We start from the raw sequence: 20,071 nt of genomic DNA, 5'->3' as shown, positions 1-20,071 counted from the left end.
AGAGAGAGAGAAAGACGGAGACAGGGAGAGAGGGAGAGAGGGAGAGAATGTTAAGCAGGCTCCATGCTCAGCTAGGAGCTGGGGCCCCATCCCACATCTGTGAGGTCATGACCTGAGCTGAAATCAAAAGTCAGACAACCGTCTGAGCCACCCAGGCGCCCCACTCTTAAACATTTTTAAGTGTACTAGCTACATGCACATCATTGATCTCTAGAAAATCTTCATCTTGCAGAACTAAAACTCTACCTATTACATAGCAGCTTCCTATTTCCCCCTCCCTGGGGGTTCCCCAAATTTCTAAGAATTTGATTACTTTAGATACTTTGTATAACTGGAATCATGCAGTATTTGTCTTTTGATGGTGGTTTATTTCCCTTAATGTAATGTCTCCAACACTTGATATTCTTGATATTGTTATTATTTTAGCCAATGTGGTCGTTGTGTTGTGGCACAGCATTGGGGGTTTTATTTGCATTTCCTTGGCAGCTACTGAAGTTAAACACCTTTCTATCTGCTAATTGGCCCTTTGGCTTTCTTTCCTTTTTATTGAGTTGTCTGCTTTTTTCTTACTGACTTTTGGAAGATCCCTATATATTCTTTTTATACTGTGGATGGATCCTTCGTCAGATACATGTATTGGGAAATATCTTCTCCTGTTAATTACATGCAGAAAGAGATTTACAAGGCGCCTGGGTGGCTCTGTCAGTTAAAATCTAACTTCAGCTCAGATCACGATCTCACCGTTTGTGGGTTCAAGCCCCATGTCAGGCTCTGTGCTGACAGCTCAGAACCTGGACCCTGCTTTGGATTCTGTGTCTCCCTCTCTCTCTGCCCCTCCGCTGCTCACGCTCTCTCTCTCCTTCAAAATTATTAAACATTAAAAAAATTTAGGGGCACCTGGGTGGCTCAATCGGTTGAGCATCTGACTTTGGCTCTGGTCATGATCTTGTGGTTCATGGGTTCGAGCCCCGCATTGGGCTCTGTGTTGACAGCTCAGACCCTGGAACCTGATTCAGATTCTGTGTCTCCCTCTCTCTGTTCCCTTCCCCCGCTCATCTGTGCTCTCTCTCTCTCTCTCTGTCTCTCAATAAATAAACACTAAAAAAATTTTAAAATAAAAATAAAAAACATCAGTGCCTGACACGCATTTCCTCAGAGATGCCCTGTCTGGGCTCCTGAGGGGGGCTGTGGGTGGGGTCGTCATTTCTGGGTCTTGATCTCTGCATACTCGGTGGTCTCCCGGTCCTGAAAGTTGTGTGGCCTCAGCCCGTGGAATGTGAGGGAGGCGTAGTGGAGCTTCCCCTCTTTCTCTGAGGGGAAGGCAGCTGCGGCTGGGGAAAGGGGGTCTGACCGGCTGTCTGACTGGCTGTGATCCTGAGTGGGAGGAAAGAAAGGCATTTGAGCTGGCCTTTGGGTCTGGAGAAGGGAAGTAGGGGCTTGGGGAACACTTAACCATTTATCCACTTCATGCCCATTTCCTGAGCATTCATTCATTCACTCACTCACTCACTCACTCATTCATTTGTAGCTTTAACAAATTTTCATCATAATGGCATTGACTCCTTGCAAATCCCCCCACCACTCCCCTATGGATAATATAACTGTTGTCATTCCATTTTATAGACAGAGTGTGCAAGGTCAAGAAACTCTTTAGGACACACCATCTCTGACCTCAGACAGCCTATCTGACCTCAGACAGACAATCCCAAGAGAGGACCTTGCCTATGAGGGCAAGGAGACAGTATCACATTGTCTCTCTCACACAGACACGCAAATTATCTAATTGCACATTGTGATTTGGTGGGCAGAAGAAGGGTGCTAGGGGTGTGGGTGAGAATCACTGAGGCGTGTAGGAGCTCTGCCTCACCCCCCGCCCCCACCCAGAGGCTCACAGGGTGCTGGGGACAGGCCTGCGGTTATTACAGGGAGGCATGATGAGTTTCCCTGCATAAGACAGGGGAATATTGAGACTGGAGTGTGAAAGGCGATTAGGGGTCCGGCTGGTACAAATGGGGAGGGACAGAGGAAATCATGCATGCAAACGCACAAAGTCACAGAAAATGAGTCCTGCCTGGGGATAGGGAGCTCCTTTTCAGGGCATGGGACAGATCACAGAACACCAGCCCAAGGAAATTGTGTAAAATACGGTTGCTCCTAGCCACATGTGGCTACTGAGTACGTGAATCATGGCGATTCCTCGTGGAGGTGTGCCATGAGTGTGAAATAAATCTTGGATTTCGAAGACTTGGTACCAAAGGAAGGAGAAGAAGAATTGGAAGAAGAAGAAGAAGAAGAAGAAGAAGAAGAAGAAGAAGAAGAAGAAGAAAGAATGCAAACTATCTCATTAATAACCTATACATTGGTTATTGATGATGTGATGGTGAAGTAATATTTTGAATATACTGGGTTAAATAAACATATTAAAATAGACCTCATGCTTCTCTCTATTTAAAATTTTTTAGAGTTTATTTATTTTTGAGAGAGAGAGAGAGAGAAACAGAGCATGAGGAGGGAGGGTCAGAGGGAGAGGGAGACACAGAATCTGAAGCAGGATCCAGGCTCTGAGCTGTCAGCACAGAGCCCGACATGGGACTCGAATGCAGGAACTGTGAGATCGTGGCCTGAGCCTAAGTCGGATGCTTAAACGACTGAGCCACCCAGGTGCCCCTCTCTACCTTTTAAATGTGGCCATTAGTAACTTTTAAGCTACGCACATGGTTCACATTATATTTTTGTTGGACTCTGCTGATCTAGACAGTGGGGGGGGGGGCAGGCACAGGGGTGACAGCTGTTTGGGAATTTCTTGCCCAAAGCTTGGGAGGAGAGGTGGAGTTGTGGAGAGTGAGGCCAGTGCCCCAAGAGGGAGACAGTGGGGGCTCGGCAGGGAAGGGTCTAAATGGAGGAGAGGGGAGAGGAAAAGGTGTCTCTCCAGTCTTTGAGATGAGAGCAGCCAGAAATCCCAAGAGAGGACCAAATTTGGTGGGGGGAGGGGTGGTCAAGGAAGGACTCATTTTTGGCATGCCGAGTGAGCCACCTCATGGCCCAGCCCAGGACACCGGATAGAAAGATGCCCACGCCACTCACCTGGGAGACTGTATTCAATGTGGGATGGACGTCATTCCTGTGCACTGCTTTCCCGGTTGATTTCTGCCTGTAGGTCTTCACTCTGAGGAGAGAGATCAGGACCTTTCAGCCTGGCTGGCTCACTGCTGGGACCCCGGAACTGTCTGGCTGCAGGGACCACAATGAGAACACATCTTCCCTCCTTGCAGACAGCAACCACCCACCCCATATGGGGAACAGACTACTGGCCCAGGGGTCAGGAGGCTGAATTCCTGATGCAGCTTCAACCCACTGCGCTCCTCCAGCTCTGGGCTTTGAGTCTGGGAGATTTTTCTGAGTCCCCTCCCTGACCCAAACTCGCGAGGCCCTCGCCCAAACCGGGGCCACCACTCACGCGAAGAAGATGATGAGGCAGAGACACAGAGCAAGCAGGGCCGTGACACCAGCTCCCCCAATCGCCCCCTGAAGCACACCCGTCCTGGGCCCTGGTCTCCCTGCAGGTAAGAGGCACCCGGGGTAAACTCCAGCACCATGAAGTAGAAGTAGGCACCTGAGCCTCCAGCCTTCTGGAATCCATGACCCCGGGTTGTGCCCACTTCTATCCAGGACTGGCTCCTCTGTCCCCCTGTCCCTCTATGGGATCCCAGCCACTTATTCCCCCAGCCCCTCCCCCACCAACCTTCCGGTGACTTGGACCTCTGGCGCCCCAGAGTCAGAAGCACTTCTCTGCTCCATCCTGCCTCGTGCACCTCCTTCCTCCAGGCATCACCCTCCCCTCACCCCGACACAGCCCCCTGACCTGGCAACAGCAGGACGGTGGCGCTCTGTTCCCCATGCACATTCCTGGCCTCGCAGCTGAGTCTGAGGCTGGAGCCCAGCGGCTCCATGAAGCTCAGGTTGCTGTTTGCCCAGGGCCCCTCGGAGCTGGAGGTGACGGTCAAGGAGGCATCGCTGTGGTTCCCCTCCAGCAGCCCCTCCCCCAGCCGCCAGTGCAGGGAGGGGGGCAGCTGGGATTGAGCAGAACAGGTGCAGTGCAACCCCTCACCCTCCCAGGAGCAGGAGGGACCAAACAGCTTCGGGGGTTCTGCAGGACGACAGGAGAGGGATCAGAGGAGCCCCACCTCCCAGGACCCAGGCATCCTTCCCAGGTGTGCTCCAACTCACTCTTCACAAGGAGGCTCAGGGATGCTTCCAAAGAGCCCAGCGGGTGCTGAGCTCGGCAGACGTATATCCCATGGTCCCCCAGTTCCACCCGGGGCAGTTGCAGGATCCCGGGATTTGAGGGTTGTGAGGGCTTCAGGGTCAGGCTGCCCCGGGTCCAGCTCAACTTGGCAGGAGGGTTACTGTTGTGGTCACAGACCAGGTGTAGGGACTGGCCCTCCTGGACTGGGAGAGATGAACCGTTGCGCAGAGCCTCAGGTGCTGGCAAGACAGAGAACAAGTTAGGCCCCGGCCCTCACCAGGGGTATTCTGTCTCCGTCTCTGTCTGTGTCTGTGTCTCTCTCTGTCTCTTTCTTTTCCTCACATCATTTAAGTCTGTTTCTTCTCTTCCACAGCATGATGGGCTCTTACGTTTGGGGTCAGCCCAAGGGGACAGAGCTGGGAGCGGGCACTACAGCCTTTCTAAGAATCCCTCTTGTATTCGTCTGAATTGCCTCATTTCTCACCCACCTACCTCAGCCATCTGTGCCAACGCAGATCCCAGATTTGCCTCTAAGAACCTGCCGTTCTGTCTTTCACTAAGTTCACAAAGACCCGTCTCATTTAGCCGGGTCTGAGAGTTCACAGTCTTGTGAGCGAGATGCCCCCAAATCACCGTGATGTGTTTTGTGACAGGGGTCCGTTGTGCGGAGGGAGCCCTGAGGATGGGAGTTCAGTGACACTGTCAGGGCAGGGAGGGCTTCCTGGAGGAGGAGAGGCTACAGCAGAGCAGAAGAGGGGCTGGGAGCTGGCTGGAGGATGATGCTGGTAAGGAAGAGCAATTGAGGGAGGCAGACACAGAAAACGCAGCTACGGCTGGGGCGTGAGAAGGCCCTGCACGTCAGGGAAAATCAAATAGTCCTGTAAGGCTTGAGTGAATGTGTATGCTTGGGAGTGTTTACATATGAGGCTTCTGGAGGTTAAAAAAGTAATATTAGATGACAGAAAGGCAGAGGTTTGAAAGGAAATATTGGTACACACAACATTACTGGTAAATGGTTAACAACCAGCTCATTGGGGAGGGAGGAGGGGAGGGAAAAAAAAAAAACCAACCCTGACTTGTGACATTTGCCAATTTCCTTAGTGTAAACATCCCTCCCGGCCAATTTCTAGCACCCAACTAGATGTCACTGAACCCAGAGTTGAGGAAGCATGGACACAATTGGCTCCCGCCTACCAGTGAAAGCCAACTCCAGGAAACCAATGAATGCAACACTTCCCCTCAAAAGAAAAAAAAAACAAACATGTTTTTGCCTAACAAAGTCACCACAGGCTAAGTCAAAGAGGCCATTATTAGGCTGCAAATAAATCCTTTCAACTAACATACAACTGATTTCCTTCATATAAAAAGAGCTTCTTCAAGGGGCGCCTGGGTGGCGCAGTCGGTTAAGCGTCCGACTTCAGCCAGGTCACGATCTCGCGGTCCGGGAGTTCGAGCCCCGCGTCGGGCTCTGGGCTGATGGCTCGGAGCCTGGAGCCTGTTTCCGATGCTGTGTCTCCCTCTCTCTCTGCCCCTCCCCCGTTCATGCTCTGTCTCTCTCTGTCCCAAAAATAAAAATAAAAAAAAAAAAAAGAGCTTCTTCAAATCACTAAGAAAAAGTCCACAAAGAAATACAAATGATTCTTAAATGTAACGAAACATACACAACGTTGTTTACAAAATGATCATTCAAATTAAAATGGCAGTGAGTTCACGTAAGATATCAGCAAGGATGAAATGAAAATGTTCAGCAGTTTGGGATTATAAACAAAACAACTTCCATACCAAATGATTTGGCAGTCTCTGTAGAAATTACAAACACACCCTTTGATCTGGGACTTTTCTTCTTGAGACAATTATCTTATAGACACATGTACACATATGGGGAATGTTTGTACGAGTTATTTGTTGCAGTATTATTTGTCTTATCAAAAGTCTGGAAACACCGTGGCTTTCCACCAATGGGGACTAATGAAGTACTTTACATTGTAATATACTTCGAATTAGAAGACCATGGAGTCGTCAGGAAGCATGAAGAAGGTTTCCTATGTACTCATAGACAGTCATGGACTAACGTCACTTAGTTGGGACAAATGCATCATGGCGATGTAAGACTTTTAACAATGGGCAAAGCTAGGTGAGGGCTTTATGGAAACTCTGTGTACTATATAAACCTAAAATTATGCCACGGTGAAAAGTCTATGAAAAATAATAGCCAAGTGAAATAAGTCAGTTTTGAGAAAGACAAATACCATGTGATTTCACTCATATGTGGAATTTCAGAAGCAAAACAAATGAGCTAAGGGGAAAAAATAGAGAGAAAGACAAACCAAGAAACAGATTCTTAGCTATAGAGAACAAACTGATGGTTACTGGAGGGGAGGAGGTGGGCAATGGGGAAATAGGTGATGGGGATTAAGGAGGGCACTTGTGAGCACCAGGCGATGTATGCAAGTGTTGAATCACTATTTCATACACTTGAAACTAATATTACGCTATACGTTAACTAACTGGAATTTGAATAAAAACCTTAAAAAAATAATAAAGATGTAGAGCGGCGTATACAATATGGTGTGTAGGTATGTGTGTGTTTTTAAATTTTTTTTTTTTTTTTTTTTTTTTCAATGTTTATTTATTTTTGGGACAGAGAGAGACAGAGCATGAACGGGGGAGGGGCAGAGTGAGAGGGAGACACAGAATCGGAAGCAGGCTCCAGGCTCCGAGCCATCAGCCCGGAGCCTGACGCGGGGCTCGAACTCACGGACCGCGAGATCGTGACCTGGCTGAAGTCGGACGCTTAACCGACTGCGCCACCCAGGCGCCCCGGTATGTGTGTGTTTTTAAATGGAAATGCGTAGATTATGTTTAGAAAGATAACCAAGAGGGGAGATACACAGGTGCTGAACAGTATTTTATTCTTATTCAGTTTTGCCAGGGACTGGAATGGGTTCCCTTCAAGCTCAATGTCCAAGCCCTAACCCCCAATACGGTGGTATTTGGAGCCCTTTGGATGGGCCTTTGGGAGGTGATAGGGTTAGATGAGGTCATGAGAGTAGGGCACTCAGGATGGGGTTAGTGCTCTTATAAGAAGAGACACCAGACATCTTTCTTTCTTGCTTTTTTTTTAAATAATTTTTTAATGTTTATTTCTGAGAGAGAAAGGGAGAGAGAGAGAATGAGCAGGGAAAGGGCAGAGAGAGAGAGAGAGGAAGACATAGACTCTGAAGCAGGCTCCGGGCTCTGAGCTGTCAGCACAGATCTTGATGCAGGACTTGAACCCACGACTGCAAGATCATGACCTGAGCCGAAGTCGGATACCCAACCGACTGAACCACCCAGGTGCCCCAGAAAGCATTCTTTCTCTCAGGTGCGCTAGAGAAAACACGGCCGAAAAGCAACCCCTCTCACCCCGAGTGAGCTCTCCCCTGGAACCATATTGGCTGGAACCTTGGAAGCTTGACCTTATATTTGCCAGTCTCCAGAAATGTGAGGAATAAATGTCTGATGCTGAAGTCCCTCAGTCTGTGGTATTTTGTTCTGGCTGCCTGAGCAGACCAACACACTTTACGCTTACTATTTTAAAGAATATCATGTGAATGTTGAAGGAAACTGCAGGAATAAGCAGGGTCCAGATCCTAAGGGAACAGGGCGAGATTTGGGAGGAGGACACAGCCCTCGCACCAGGGAGCGGCACACCCATCAGGCATGGAGGTTGTGCAAAACCCCTTGGGAACAGGGTCAGGCGTGGGAGGAAGCCAGTTTGTAAGCTGAGGATCCAGTGCGGGGGGCGGTCCCACCTCCGCTACCCCACACCTGGCCTGAGCCTTTCTCCCACCTGAGTTCTAAAACCCCAGCTCTGCTCTGAGGGGTGGAGACAGACGCCCCTTCCGCCAAAGCCTGAGAGAGGAGGTTGCGTCCTACCTGTGCCTTCTCTCGGGAAAACGCTGATGGTCAGGTTCTGGGGCGCATCTGGACAGATAGACATAATCGTTTTCAGACACAGGAAGATGAGGGTTGGCCCTATTCTCCCAGAAACTACAGAAATAGGAAAAGGGTGGAGTTGCGTGTTTCCTTTCCTTCCTCCCCAGAATTCTAGACCCTGCCTCCCCCACCCCCAGCACCCACTGTCCTCAGGGACCCTGGCGTCCTGGCCTGGCACTCACAGGACACGTCGAACTGGATGGTCCTCTCTGTGCTCACGTTAGCTCCAGGGAAGGTCACTCGACAGGTGAGGTTGGTGCCGTGGTCCCGGGGCCCCGGGGTGAGGGTGAGCACCGAGGAGAAGTGTGTCCCGTGGCTCAGGGAGGTGAGGGCATCCCCGATCCAGGAGAAGGTCGGCGGCGTCCCCCTCTTACAGGCCCAGGGCACGCTACAGGTAATGTTCTTGGGCTGGCCAGATTCTAGGGGCCCCTGGATGTGGATGTCAGGTGTCCTTGTGAGAGCTGAGGGAGAAAGAGAGACCGAGACCCAGGCCCTGCGTGTGCCCCCAGAAGCAGCCTCTACACCAGGCCAGCCGTTTCCTCCCAGCCAGGATGGAAATCAGGGGGTCCCCTCCCGGACCTGCCCTGGGGCCCTCAGGACCCATGCATGTCCTCTCTTTGACCCCACTCCTTACTTGTCACATGCAGGAAGAGCCGGTAGTTCTTGAAATGATATTTCCTCCCTATGTAATTGTATTTCACATAAGACCCTCTCTCCACCCTAAAGAAGTATGTCCCCGAGTCCCTTTTCTGTGCGTCTCTGATGTCCAGGGAGCAGTTGTAGTCCCTGAGGTCTTCAGGGAGGTGGAAACGGCCTTGGGTCTCCTGCTGCACTTCACGATTGGGGTTGTTTGTGGCCACTGGAGCACCCTGCTCTGTATTGGTCCCTTCCCGGAACCAGTAGCCGTGAGTTGGGTCCTCCTCAGTGTATTGGACTGGGGGGTAAGAGAAACTGCAGGGCACGAATGCACATAGACCCTCCTGCACCATCATGGGTGTCTGCACTTGCAGCTGAAATTTGGAATCCTGAGACTGGGACCCTGTGGGGAATCAAGGGTCAGTGGCAGCCCCTGCCCGCCCGGTCCTCTCGCCCCCGGCCCCGTCCTCTCGCCTTGGCCCACTCACCTGCACACAGCAGCAGCAGCAGCAGCAGCAGCAGCAATGGTGGCATCTGTGGGGTAAGAGTCATGGTGCCTTGGTGTTACAGGACGGGCAGGAAGCCCCGATAGGAAGCCCGGGGCTGATGTCTGAAAAGTGACTGCCCGTAGAAGAGGAACTTGTCTCCAGCATGCTCTCGGAGGTGGCGTGACCCTTAAAGATTAACCACTCCTACTTTCCAGATGGGGTTCCAGCAATCCACTGCCCCCCGCCCTGGTCCCTGTCCGTGGCCTGTCCCTCCTGCCCCTCTGTCCCTACCAGGAGGGCAGGCACTACCCGGCCAATGACAGCTTCTAGAAGCCCAGAGGGTCAGTCCTGCCAGTTGTGGGGCTCAGGAAGGGGTTTAACCACTTTGCGCAGGGGAAGCTTGAGGCAAGAAAGATGGGGACAGGTCCTGCCTCCCCACACACCCCAGGTGAGGGAGATGATGATTAATGAATGAATGAACATGACAACTGCATCATCACCATCTCCTTTCAGGGGAGTGGAGTCAAAGGGGAGAGTGTCAGACTTTGTGTCTGGTCTCGAAAACTTCCCTAACACCCAAAAAGACAGAGACACTCCAGGCCACGCGAGCTCCTGTTGGTAGAGCGTGAGCTAGTAAGAACACAGGCAGGGTTTGTAGGAAACCCCATTGCTCTGTGCAGCTAGGAGGTGAGTTCCCAGGTCTGAATGGCCAGAGTGGACGGGACCAGGACTCCGAGGGGGATCTTGAGCTTCCTGATCAGCTCATAGCCCCCTGCCCCAGGCTTCCCTGGGGTTGCATGCACCAGGCCATGCCTGGAAATTGGGCATTTGCTGCAAGATGATAGCACAGCATGATGTTGAGGGAGAATGCCCAGGTGTGCCTGGCCCTCCCAGCCTCCAAGCCTCAGTTTCCTCAGGAGTCCCATGGAAGGATCACAGTCAATACTTTGTCTGGGGGAGAATCCCACAGGAGGACAGGGGTGGGCATTTTCGGCAGATGCGGGTGTGGCCATCTTGCATGTCAAATGCCTGGTCCTGTCCATTCCTCAGTGGTCATTCTGAGTCCTGCCTTTAGTAAGAAGCTCCTGGTGGTCAGCCCTGCCCTAAAGCTTCTTGGTGGTACTGTGTTGTGATAACCCTAGCAAACCAGTGCATGGGGTTTTTGAGAAGACGGATGTGTTCATACAAGAAAAGTGTTCCCAGCAGGCTGGTCTGGCCCACCCTGGGCAAAGTCCGCACAGTGGCCAGTGGCGGGCCCGTAGGAGAGGGCTGATCTGAAGACGGAGGAAAAGGGAAGGGACAGATTTGGTAACGGTCTCTTCTGTGCTCGGATCTCTGCCTCACTCTTACTTAACCCCAGCCACACTTCCCCTTCTCTCCCCAGGACAGGACAGGCTCCGTCGGCCTCTGTTCCAGCTGGTCCCTCTGCTGGCTGAGCTGCTCCCATCTTCTGAGCAGGGAGTCCTGGAGGCTGGGCTGAGTTAAGGCTGACCTTGGCGGAGAAACAGCCAGGGCCAGGATGGGGGAATCAGAGACACAGTCACAGCCTGGGGTGGACAGGGCTGACCCAGGAGGGAGGATGGGGCTGTCGGAGCCCGGAGGAGGGGGTGAGGATGTGCCTGGACGATGGGACAGCTGAGCCAGAGCTGGAGGGTGAGAAGGGTTTTCTGGGAGGCAGGCTTGTCTTATTCCAGAGAGCAGGTGGTGTGAGCAGACGGGGGGTCTGCCTGCAGCTCTGGCTGTGTTCTGGTCAGCCCCTGTGCATGTCAGTCATCAGACTCTCTGCTCCAGGGGCCAAAGAAATCCAGTCTGATCTGAACCACCACGTTCCCCCACCCCCTCCTCCGCCTCCCATCTTCCTCCCTCTCCTCCCCCTCCTCATCCTCCTCCTCCTCCCCTCGCCCCCTCCTTCTTTCCCCCCTCCCATCCTTCCCCATCTTCCTCCTTCTCGTCCTCCCATCTTCTTCCCCCTCCTCCCCTTCTCTCCATATTCCTTCCCCTCCTCCCCATCTTACTCCTCCTCCCTAACTTCCTTCCCCTTCCTCTTCCCATCTTCCCCCTCCTCCCCCTCCTCCTAACTCCCTTTCCTCCTCCTCTTCTCCTCCTCATCTTCCTCCTCCTCCTGTCTTCCTCCCTTTCCTCCTTCCCCACTCCTCCTCCTTCCCTCCTCCCCTTCTCCTCCCCATCTTCCTCCTCCTCCTCCTCCTTCTGTTTTGGGAAAGAGAACGGTAACTGAACCACCCGATGAGCTCTGCAGCCAATGAAGCTCATAGGTGTCCCAAGCAGGGGACCCTGGTTCCTCTGACCAGGTCTCTTCATCAACACCCGAATTATCACGAAGACACCCCAAGGGCTTCCTCAGGGAGCCTAGAGTCAGGGTAGAAGGCGCTGGAGTATCCAAAAAGATGTTCTATTGGGTTGGGGTGGGCCCAGGACCATGGGAAGATCTTTCCAAGCACCCTTGGGGGGCTCCTAGTATGTCCCATGAACTCCTCTCACACCCCCATGAGGCCCTCAGAGAAGGATTGAGAGGGAACTCCAGGAACAGAGGCACTTTGTAGTGCACCTCGGCCTCCCACATTGGCCCGTGACCCCAGAGCGCAGCCATTTTTGCCCCCTGCTCTTTCACTCCCCGCTCCCCTTAGGTGACTTCACTTTGCTTCTCACTGGTCCTGGCTTCGTGTCCATCTTCCAAAGGCCAAGAGATGTTTCCATCTTCCCTGTCCATTCCCTGGTGATTGGCCTCAGTTCTTCCAGACACAGGCCAGCAGCTGGGCTGGCGAGGTCTCTGGATCTGCTGATTCAAGGACAGCAGGGACAGGTGGATGGTGATGTTGGTGGGCAGGGGAGGTGTGTACGAGAACAAAAAGGTGGCCCACATGGCAGAAAGTGGCACAGAGTCACAGGGCAGCTCGACCTTTCTCTTCTGCTGGGACATTGGATCTGTCTGGTCTGAGAACTAGGACCCCAGCCTTCCCAGAGCAAAGCTCCCTGCGTGAGGAGTCAGTGGCTAATGCCTCATCTTGTGTGGTTGTGGTGTTTGTGTCTCTGTAGTGTATGTGTCTGTGTATATGCATGTGTACTTGTGTCTGTAGTCTCTGTGTGTGCCTCTGTTGTGTGTGTGTTTCTTTGGTTTGTGTATATATATGTGTGTGTCTGTGTTTGCTGTCTGTGTGTGCATGTCTGAGGTATGTGTGTCTGTGTATATTTGAAGTGTGTATGTGTCTGTGTATCTATGAGTGTCTGTGGTTTTTGTGTGTATTTCTGTATTGTGTCTGTATATGTGTGTGTGTGATTTCTGTGTGTATTTTGAGCTGTGTCTGTGATCTCTATATATGTATCTTTGAAGTACATGCGTGTCTGTATTTGTGTGTATGTGTGTCTGTGTCCTCTGTGTGTGCATATTGAAGTTGTGTGTATGTGTCTATATAAAGGCTTGTGGTGCGTGTGTGTATATGTGTGTGCACTCAAATGTTAGTTTCTCAATGATAACATCCACGGACAACATATTGAGGAGTATAATCCATTTCATATCCCCTATATATCTTTCTCTTTTGTTTTTCTTCAAACTCCTTATCATGAATCAATATAACACATAATCTGCTTAATTATTGTCTGTCTCTCTTGTCATTAAAATGTAAGCTTCACAAAGGAACTTGTATCTCCCATCTACTGCTGAATCCACTCTGACTATAAAGATGGCTGGCATAACATTAGGGGATCAATGAATACTTGCTTTGAGAATTGTAAGGATGTTGGGGTGCCTGGCTGGCTCGGTTGGTGGACCACGTGAATTTTCATCTTGGGGTTGTGGGTTCGAGCTCCATGTTGAGTGTAGAGATTACTTAAAAAAATAAAATCTTGGGGCGCCTGGGTGGCGCAGTCGGTTAAGCGTCCGACGTCAGCCAGGTCACGATCTCGCGGTCCGTGAGTTCGAGCCCCGCGTCGGGCTCTGAGCTGACTGCTCAGAGCCTGGAGCCTGTTTCCGATTCTGTGTCTCCCTCTCTCTCTGCCCCTCCCCCGTTCATGCTCTGTCTCTCTCTGTCCCAAAAATAAATAAACGTTGAAAAAAAATAAAATCTTAAAAAAAAGAATTGGGGCACCTCGGTGGCTTGGTTGGTCGAGCGTCTGACTTTGGCTCAGGTCATGATCTTGCAGTTCGTGGGTTCCAGCCCAGCGTCGGGCTCTGTGCTGACAGCTCCAGAGCCTGGTTCCGATTCTGTCTCCCTCTCTCTGCCCCTCCCCTGCTTCCTCTCTGTCTCTTTCTCTCAAAAATAAATAAACATAAAAAAAAAAGAATTGTGAGAATATTTAGAATGAGTGAAATAAGATTTCTGGCTGTCTCCAATGAAAAAGTATGTATACTTTTTTTTTAATTTTAATGTTTATTTTTGAGAGAGAGAGAGAGACAGTGCAAGTTGCGGGGGGGAGTGCAGAAAGAGAGGGAGACACAGAATCTGAAGCAGGCTCCAGGCTCCAAGCCATCAGCACAGAGTCCAATGTGGGGCTCAAACTCTCAAACCGGGAGATCATGATCTGAGCCAAAGTCAACACTTAACTGTCTGAGCCACCTAGGTGCCCCAAAAAGTATGTATTCTTTAGAGCATACCCTTTTGGGGTTATCTGATTTTAGCATTTTATTGCCTTTGAACTAATTTAATTTAATTTAATTTAATTTTAATTAAAATTTTTTTAACGTTTATTCATTTTTGAGAGGGATAGAGAGAGCATGAGAGAGAGAGAGAGAGAGAGAGAGAGTGAGAGCATGAGCGGGGGACGGGCAGAGAGAGAGAGGGAGACACAGAATCCGAAGCAGGCTCCAGGCTCATGACCCATCAGCACAGATCCCGACGTGGGGCTCGAACTCAAAAACCGCGAGATCATGACCTGAGCCAAAGTCCAACACTTAACTGACTGAGCCACCCAGACGCCCCAAAAAGTATGTATTCTTTAAAGCATACCCTTTTGGGGTTATCTGATTCTAGCATTTTATTGCCTTTGAACTATTTTATTTTATTTTAATTTAATTTTAATTTTAATTAAAAATTTTTTAACGTTTATTGATTTTTGAGAGAGAGAGAGAGAGAGAGCATGAGAAAGAGAGAGACAGCATGAGCAGAGGGAGAGGCAGAAAGAGAGAGGGAGACACAGAATCCAAAGCACGCTCCAGGCAGCACAGAGCCCGACATGGTGCTCGAACTCAAAAACCGTGGGATCATGACCTGAGCTGAAGTCGGGCACTTAACCGACTGAGCCACTCAGGTGCCCCAAATTTTATTTTATTTTTAATGTTTGTTTATTTTTGAGAGAGAGAGGCAGACAGCAAGCAGGGGAGGGGCAGACAGAGAGGGAGACACAGAATCCAAAGTAAGCTCCAGGCTCAGCTGTCAGGACAGAGCCCGACACTGGGCTCCAACTCATGGGAGCCATAAGTTGGATGCTTAACCAACTGAGCCACCAAGGCACCCCTCTCTGAACTATTTTAAATGCTATGATTTATAGATAACTAATAACAATGCAAATAGTTCTTGTCCACAGACATGCATATACATTCTGTCTGGCTGGGGTGGGGGTGGGGGACCTGAATCTTCCTACCAAGCAAGTTTTACATGCTTCACAAATTCATTTCAATATTCCTTTACCCCATATAAATTTGTGCATCTTTAATTTCTGCCTGGTCCCCTCGTTCATAATGAATTAAATAAAATGCTGTTCAGTGGGTATAAAGTTTCAATCATGCAAGGTGAAAAAGTTCTACAACATAGTGACTACAATTAACACTAATGTACACGTAAAATTTTGTTAAGAGGTTAGATCTGATAGTGTGTGTGGGTTTTTTTTTTTTTGCCAAAATAAAAAAATCTCTTTTTTTAAATTTAAATTTTAGTTAGTTAACACACAGTGCAATATGGGTTTCAGGCGTAGAATTTAGTGATTCATCACTTACATACAACACCTAGTGCTAAAAAAATCTTTAACACATGTTTATTTTATATCTATGTGAGGGTCATGATGTTGCCTTTAAAAATGTTATTCTTGGGGCGCCTGGGTGGCGCAGTCGGTTAAGCGTCCGACTTCAGCCAGGTCACGATCTAGCGGTCCGTGAATTCGAGCCCCGCGTCAGGCTCTGGGCTGATGGCTCGGAGCCTGGAGCCTGTTTCCGATTCTGTGTCTCCCTCTCTCTCTGCCCCTCCCCGTTCATGCTCTGTCTCTCTCTGTCCCAAAATAAATAAAAAACGTTGAAAAAAAATTTAAAAAAAAAAATGTTATTCTTTGGGGTGCCTGGGTGGCTCAGTCGTTTGAGTGTCCAACTTCAGCTCAGGGCATGATCTCACAGTTCGTGGGTTCAAGCCCCACATCAGGCTGCCTGCTGTCAGCCTGTCAGTGTGGGGCCCACTTCGGATCCTCTGTTCCCCTCTCTTCACCCCTCCCCCAGCTTGCACTTTCCCCAAAATAAATAAATATTTTTAAAAAATTTTTATTCTTTGATAGAATAAATAAATTAGTCTGTGCTTCTGTGCATGTGTTGGCTGTTGGCTTATGGTGTGCTGTAGGCATTAGAAACTGGTCCCTGCCCACCCTGAGCCAAGTAAGGTGGTCCATGTAACAGCTTGAGCTCATCTTAAAGGATTTTGCTATTTCCACTTGGGCAACTGGGAGGCAATGGAGGGTTAGAAGCTGGAAATGACACTTGGGCTTTTAGAATTCTCTCTGGCTTCTCTGTGGAGAACAGATTGGAGGTGGGCAGAAAGCAGGTGAGAAGATGAATTTCCTTGACTGTGTATTTCTGTTCCCAAGATAGAAAGTGAGTCCTTGGGAGCAAGAATGTGCATTTCTCACAAGCAATTGTAGACTTGGTTTGCACCCAGTAATGACAAATTCTATAGGAGGTGATAAATATGTGTCAAGTGGCAATATTTATATAAAGGTAAACACACAAGTAGTAGAATCTTGCATAAAGTATAGCTTCAATTTTGGTGAAGAAGATGACATATAAAATGACTTTCCCCTCCTTGAATCTACTCACTCACAACTATAGGGAATAGTTTGGGAGACCAGAAGTGACAGGTGAACAAAAGTTTATTCATTTGTGTGTGTTCAGGGGCAGAGAGAAATCAGCAAAGTGCCTCCTTATTGTGCAGAGGTGGGTGAGGGGTGGAGAGAAAGGTTTGGGAGACAATGATTACAGTGCCCCCATGTCTGGCCCCTCCTTTGGACTCCCATGCCCAGGACTTTACCTTATCCTAAGAGGCAAATAATCTCCAGTTCTTCTCATCTTTTCTTTTCTAGAAGTTTCCAACTCTGCCTGTGAAAACCTGAGTGTCCTGTAGAATGCTGGCTGTGTGGGTGAATAGTGGTGAACCCTGCTCTGGTGTTTGGGGGACTCAGATAAGGGGTTGCCTGGGTAGGAGCCTGATTGCCTGGTGTAGTAGACCCTGGAGGGGCCACAGGGGAGGAAGCCAGCTCCCATGTGGGCACTCCTGAGCAGGGTGAGGACCAGAAAGAGGAACATATGAGGGGATTTGGGCAGGCATGAAGTTCCTGTTTCCAACCCTATCAACAGGACCCAGGCTTCCTGCCACTTCCCAGCTCTAGGGCTCAAGACATCCTGGGCTAGTAACTGTAAGAGTTGCCGGGGCAGTAGTTGAGGTGCGAGCCTTGGAGTGGTTGAGACCACGTAAGAGGGACAAGGAGGCTCCCAGACAGAAATGTGAGGGAACATGGAAAAAGGAAAAACCCACCCCAGACTGAAAGAGTGAAAACAATTTAAATGGAGAAAGAAAAAAAAAAAAAAGCATCTCTGAAGTTATTCAGGCTTGGTAGGAAGACAGCTACAAAATTAAACAGAAACCTTATTTCTCCCAAGGTCTTACAACAGGTCTAAATACCATAAGGACCTCCTCTTTGAGTGATTAATACTTTCTTGCCAGAAATTCCCAAGACTGGCTTTATTATTCCATCTAATTACTGGAGACACCTATGCCTAAACCTCACCTCAGGACAGCACCTAATCCCCGGTTGACACCTTTTTGGGACAAAGCGCCCGAGTCTGACGAGGGAAGCACACACTACGGGGTCCCAGACATACCTGACCAACATCATTGACCTAGGATGTCACCAGACCCTTCCCTGGGCTCCTCCCACTCTGCACTGGGGGCTGATAAATGGCTCTCCGGGCGGGCGCTCTCCGTCCACCAGGAGACGCTGACGCCTGGAGAGCCCTAGGCAGGGGAGCTGGTGCTGTCCGTGGTGCTGAAACAGGGTCGCACTTTGAGCTCCGGTACCTCCCAGCTCAGCAGAAGGGCTTGACCCAGATGCTTATGTTCCACTTTAAGGCCAGGAGGTCAAGTGGGTGGAGTTGGATGGAGCCAGAGGAGCAGTCAAGAGTGAGTCGTGCTGGCCTCTCTCTCCTTCATCTGCGACCTCTCCTGTTCACTCTCAGGCATTGTTGCTCCTGTGGATGACGTCCGTCTGCCCCATTTGGTTGAGCCTTCTTGCTAAGGCCCTCTGCTTACTGGCCTCTGTACTGCTCCTTTAATATAGCTTACTTCATCACACACACACACACACACACACACACACACACACACCTTCTGAAAGTGAGGAGGCTAGTCTTCACGTTTGACAAAGGAGAACTTAGCGTCAGGGTCAGAAGTATTAGACAGCATGCTTGGGTCTCTTTGTCCCTTTCTGCCCATCTGCCTCAGTGTTTCTAAGCAGGAGATATCTCAAGTCTGATGAGGAAGGTAAGCATTTTCTGGACACTTGTTTCCAGCTCTAACTTATTCCCCTTGTGGTGGTGGTCCTGCCTGATTGTCAGAAGAGCTCCCCTTCCATCCAGGAGAGAAATGAGCCTACCTGGCTGCCTCCTGTTTCTCAGTCAGGACTTGGGAAACAATGGGTCTGAGTGTCTTTCCTCTGATAGGTGGGGGTGGGTGGGTGGGGACTGAGATGTTCTGCCTCTGTGTTGTTCCCCTAGTCCTGGGGTCCCAAGCCAATTCACCTCGTACTCACACTGTTTCAGAATCCTCTTTGGGTTCTTGCACAACTTAAAGGATTTTTAGTTGCGAGTGGAGGGAGGAATGATGGGATGATGATAACTTGTCTGGGTTGGAAATCTAACCATTAACTTTTAATGTTTTCAACAGATGGTTGGCTCATGTCACCCAGCTTGACATTAACATAAACAGAAGTCTGACTCAGCTGTCCCTCCTGGATGTAAGGCAGAGAGAGTTAGGCCACAGACATTTTTTTCACGCCACGCCAAAATCCTCCATTTGTTTTTAGGTGTTACTTTATGATTTTATGGCATTATGCTTTATCCTTGACATGGTTTCGGTGCTACTGGGGGGTTTGGGACTGTTTTATTCAAGATGATTTTTATTTTAAGTAAAATATTCATTTTTTTTAGGAGGAAGATTAAAAATTCCTGCTTGGGGGCGCCTGGGTGGCGCAGTCGGTTAAGCGTCCGACTTCAGCCAGGTCACGATCTCGTGCTCCGTGAGTTCGAGCCCCATGTCGGGCTCTGGGCTGATGGCTCAGAGCCTGGAGCCTGCTTCCGATTCTGTGTCTCCCTCTCTCTCTGCCCCTCCCCCGTTCATGCTCTGTCTCTCTCTGTCCCAAAAATAAATAAACGTTGAAAAAAAATTTAAAAAAAAATTCCTGCTTGCCTTCACCATCTCAACCCTGACATCTATTTTTTTTTAAAGTTTATTTTGAGGATAAGAAGGTGTCAAATAGATGATGACCTAGTGTTGGGTCTTCCTGGAGGAGAAATGTGGATGCAAGAAGATGCTGAGGAATACGCAAGCATGGGAACACTTAGAGAATGATATGAAGGATCGCTGAGCTAGGATATGGAGATACGCAAATAGACTGGGAAAGATTAAAAACAACCTGGAATTGGGGCGCCTGGGTGGCTCAGTCGGTTAAGCGTCCGACTTCGGCTCAGGTCATGATTTCATGGTTTGTGAGTTCAAGCCCTGCATTGGGCTCTCTGCTGACAGCTCAGAGCCTGGAGCCTGCTTCGGATTCTGTGTCTCCTTCTCTATCTGCCTCTCCCCTGCTCAAGCTCTGTCTCTGTATAGGACTCTGTCAAAAATAAATAAAAGTTAAAAAAAAAACAACCTGTAATAGAGGTAAAAAAAAAAAAAAACTATAGCTAGTGGGCTGCCTACTTTTGTAAATAAAATTTTGTTGGAACACATCCACTTTAATTCATTTCTAGCATGTCTATGGCTGCATTTGCACTATAAACACAGAGTTGGATAGTTGCTACAGAGACCATACAGCTTGCAAAGCCTAAAATATATGCTCTCTGCCCCTCTGAAAAAAAAATTCCTGCCCCCTGATCTGGAAAGTCAAATTAGAGGCTTGTAAATTAGTCTTTGGGGCTGAGGAGATGGAGAGGTATTTTGACTGTGGTCAGCCCTGATTTTTAGGAGGTTCTGTAAACGTTAATATGTGATTTTGCCTGTAACAGGACTAGTAGGAAGCAGGCAGGATGGAAAGGGAGGACTCAGAAGGGGAGAGGGATGATGCTGGAGGCCAAGTCAGGGAAGAGATCCATGGGAAGGGTTTTCTTCGTCTGATAAATATTCAGTAATATTTACCATTAAGTACTATGTATGCACCTAGAGTTTATTTTTTCCAGCTTTATTAAGATATAATTGACACATAACATTGTGTAATTTTATTCATTTATTTTTTAATGTTTACTTAT

At 49.3% G+C, this 20,071-nt stretch overlaps 1 protein-coding gene and 1 long non-coding RNA gene across 2 annotated transcripts; one reads left to right on the top strand and one right to left on the bottom strand.

Annotated features, from left to right (window-relative positions):
* Nucleotides 1-1,060: 1,060 nt before the first annotated feature.
* Nucleotides 1,061-9,507, bottom strand: LOC115503233 (sialic acid-binding Ig-like lectin 5). Its single transcript, XM_030299331.1, has 9 exons — nt 9,349-9,507; nt 8,859-9,263; nt 8,407-8,685; nt 8,165-8,212; nt 4,228-4,485; nt 3,863-4,147; nt 3,458-3,557; nt 3,085-3,166; nt 1,061-1,374 (listed from the first exon to the last, which is right to left on the bottom strand). The coding sequence occupies exons 1-9, from the start codon at nt 9,410-9,412 to the stop codon at nt 1,201-1,203; spliced, it is 1,695 nt and encodes a 564-aa protein (XP_030155191.1). The 5' UTR covers nt 9,413-9,507; the 3' UTR covers nt 1,061-1,200.
* LOC115503299 lies at nt 8,389-18,847 on the top strand. The gene is made up of 4 exons (XR_003965332.1): nt 8,389-8,471; nt 9,235-9,401; nt 18,498-18,636; nt 18,761-18,847. It is a non-coding gene; the product is annotated as an uncharacterized LOC115503299 (long non-coding RNA).
* Nucleotides 18,848-20,071: the final 1,224 nt, after the last annotated feature.

This window comes from Lynx canadensis, chromosome E2 (genome assembly GCF_007474595.2).
Source record: "Lynx canadensis isolate LIC74 chromosome E2, mLynCan4.pri.v2, whole genome shotgun sequence".
NCBI lineage: Eukaryota > Metazoa > Chordata > Mammalia > Carnivora > Felidae > Lynx > Lynx canadensis.
This window is presented reverse-complemented; position numbering and strand designations above follow the sequence as displayed.

What these genes read in the sequence shown, in the direction of transcription:
- LOC115503233 (XM_030299331.1), bottom strand. Translation starts at nt 9,412, where the DNA reads ATGACTCTTACCCCACAGATGCCACCATTGCTGCTGCTGCTGCTGCTG. An exon ending in CATCCAGTTCGACGTGTCCT is followed by an intron (nt 8,213 to 8,406) that starts GTGAGTGCCAGG and finishes CTATCTGTCCAG; the next exon opens with ATGCGCCCCAGAACCTGACC. An exon ending in CATTGAATACAGTCTCCCAG is followed by an intron (nt 1,375 to 3,084) that starts GTGAGTGGCGTG and finishes CCTCCCACTCAG; the next exon opens with GATCACAGCCAGTCAGACAG.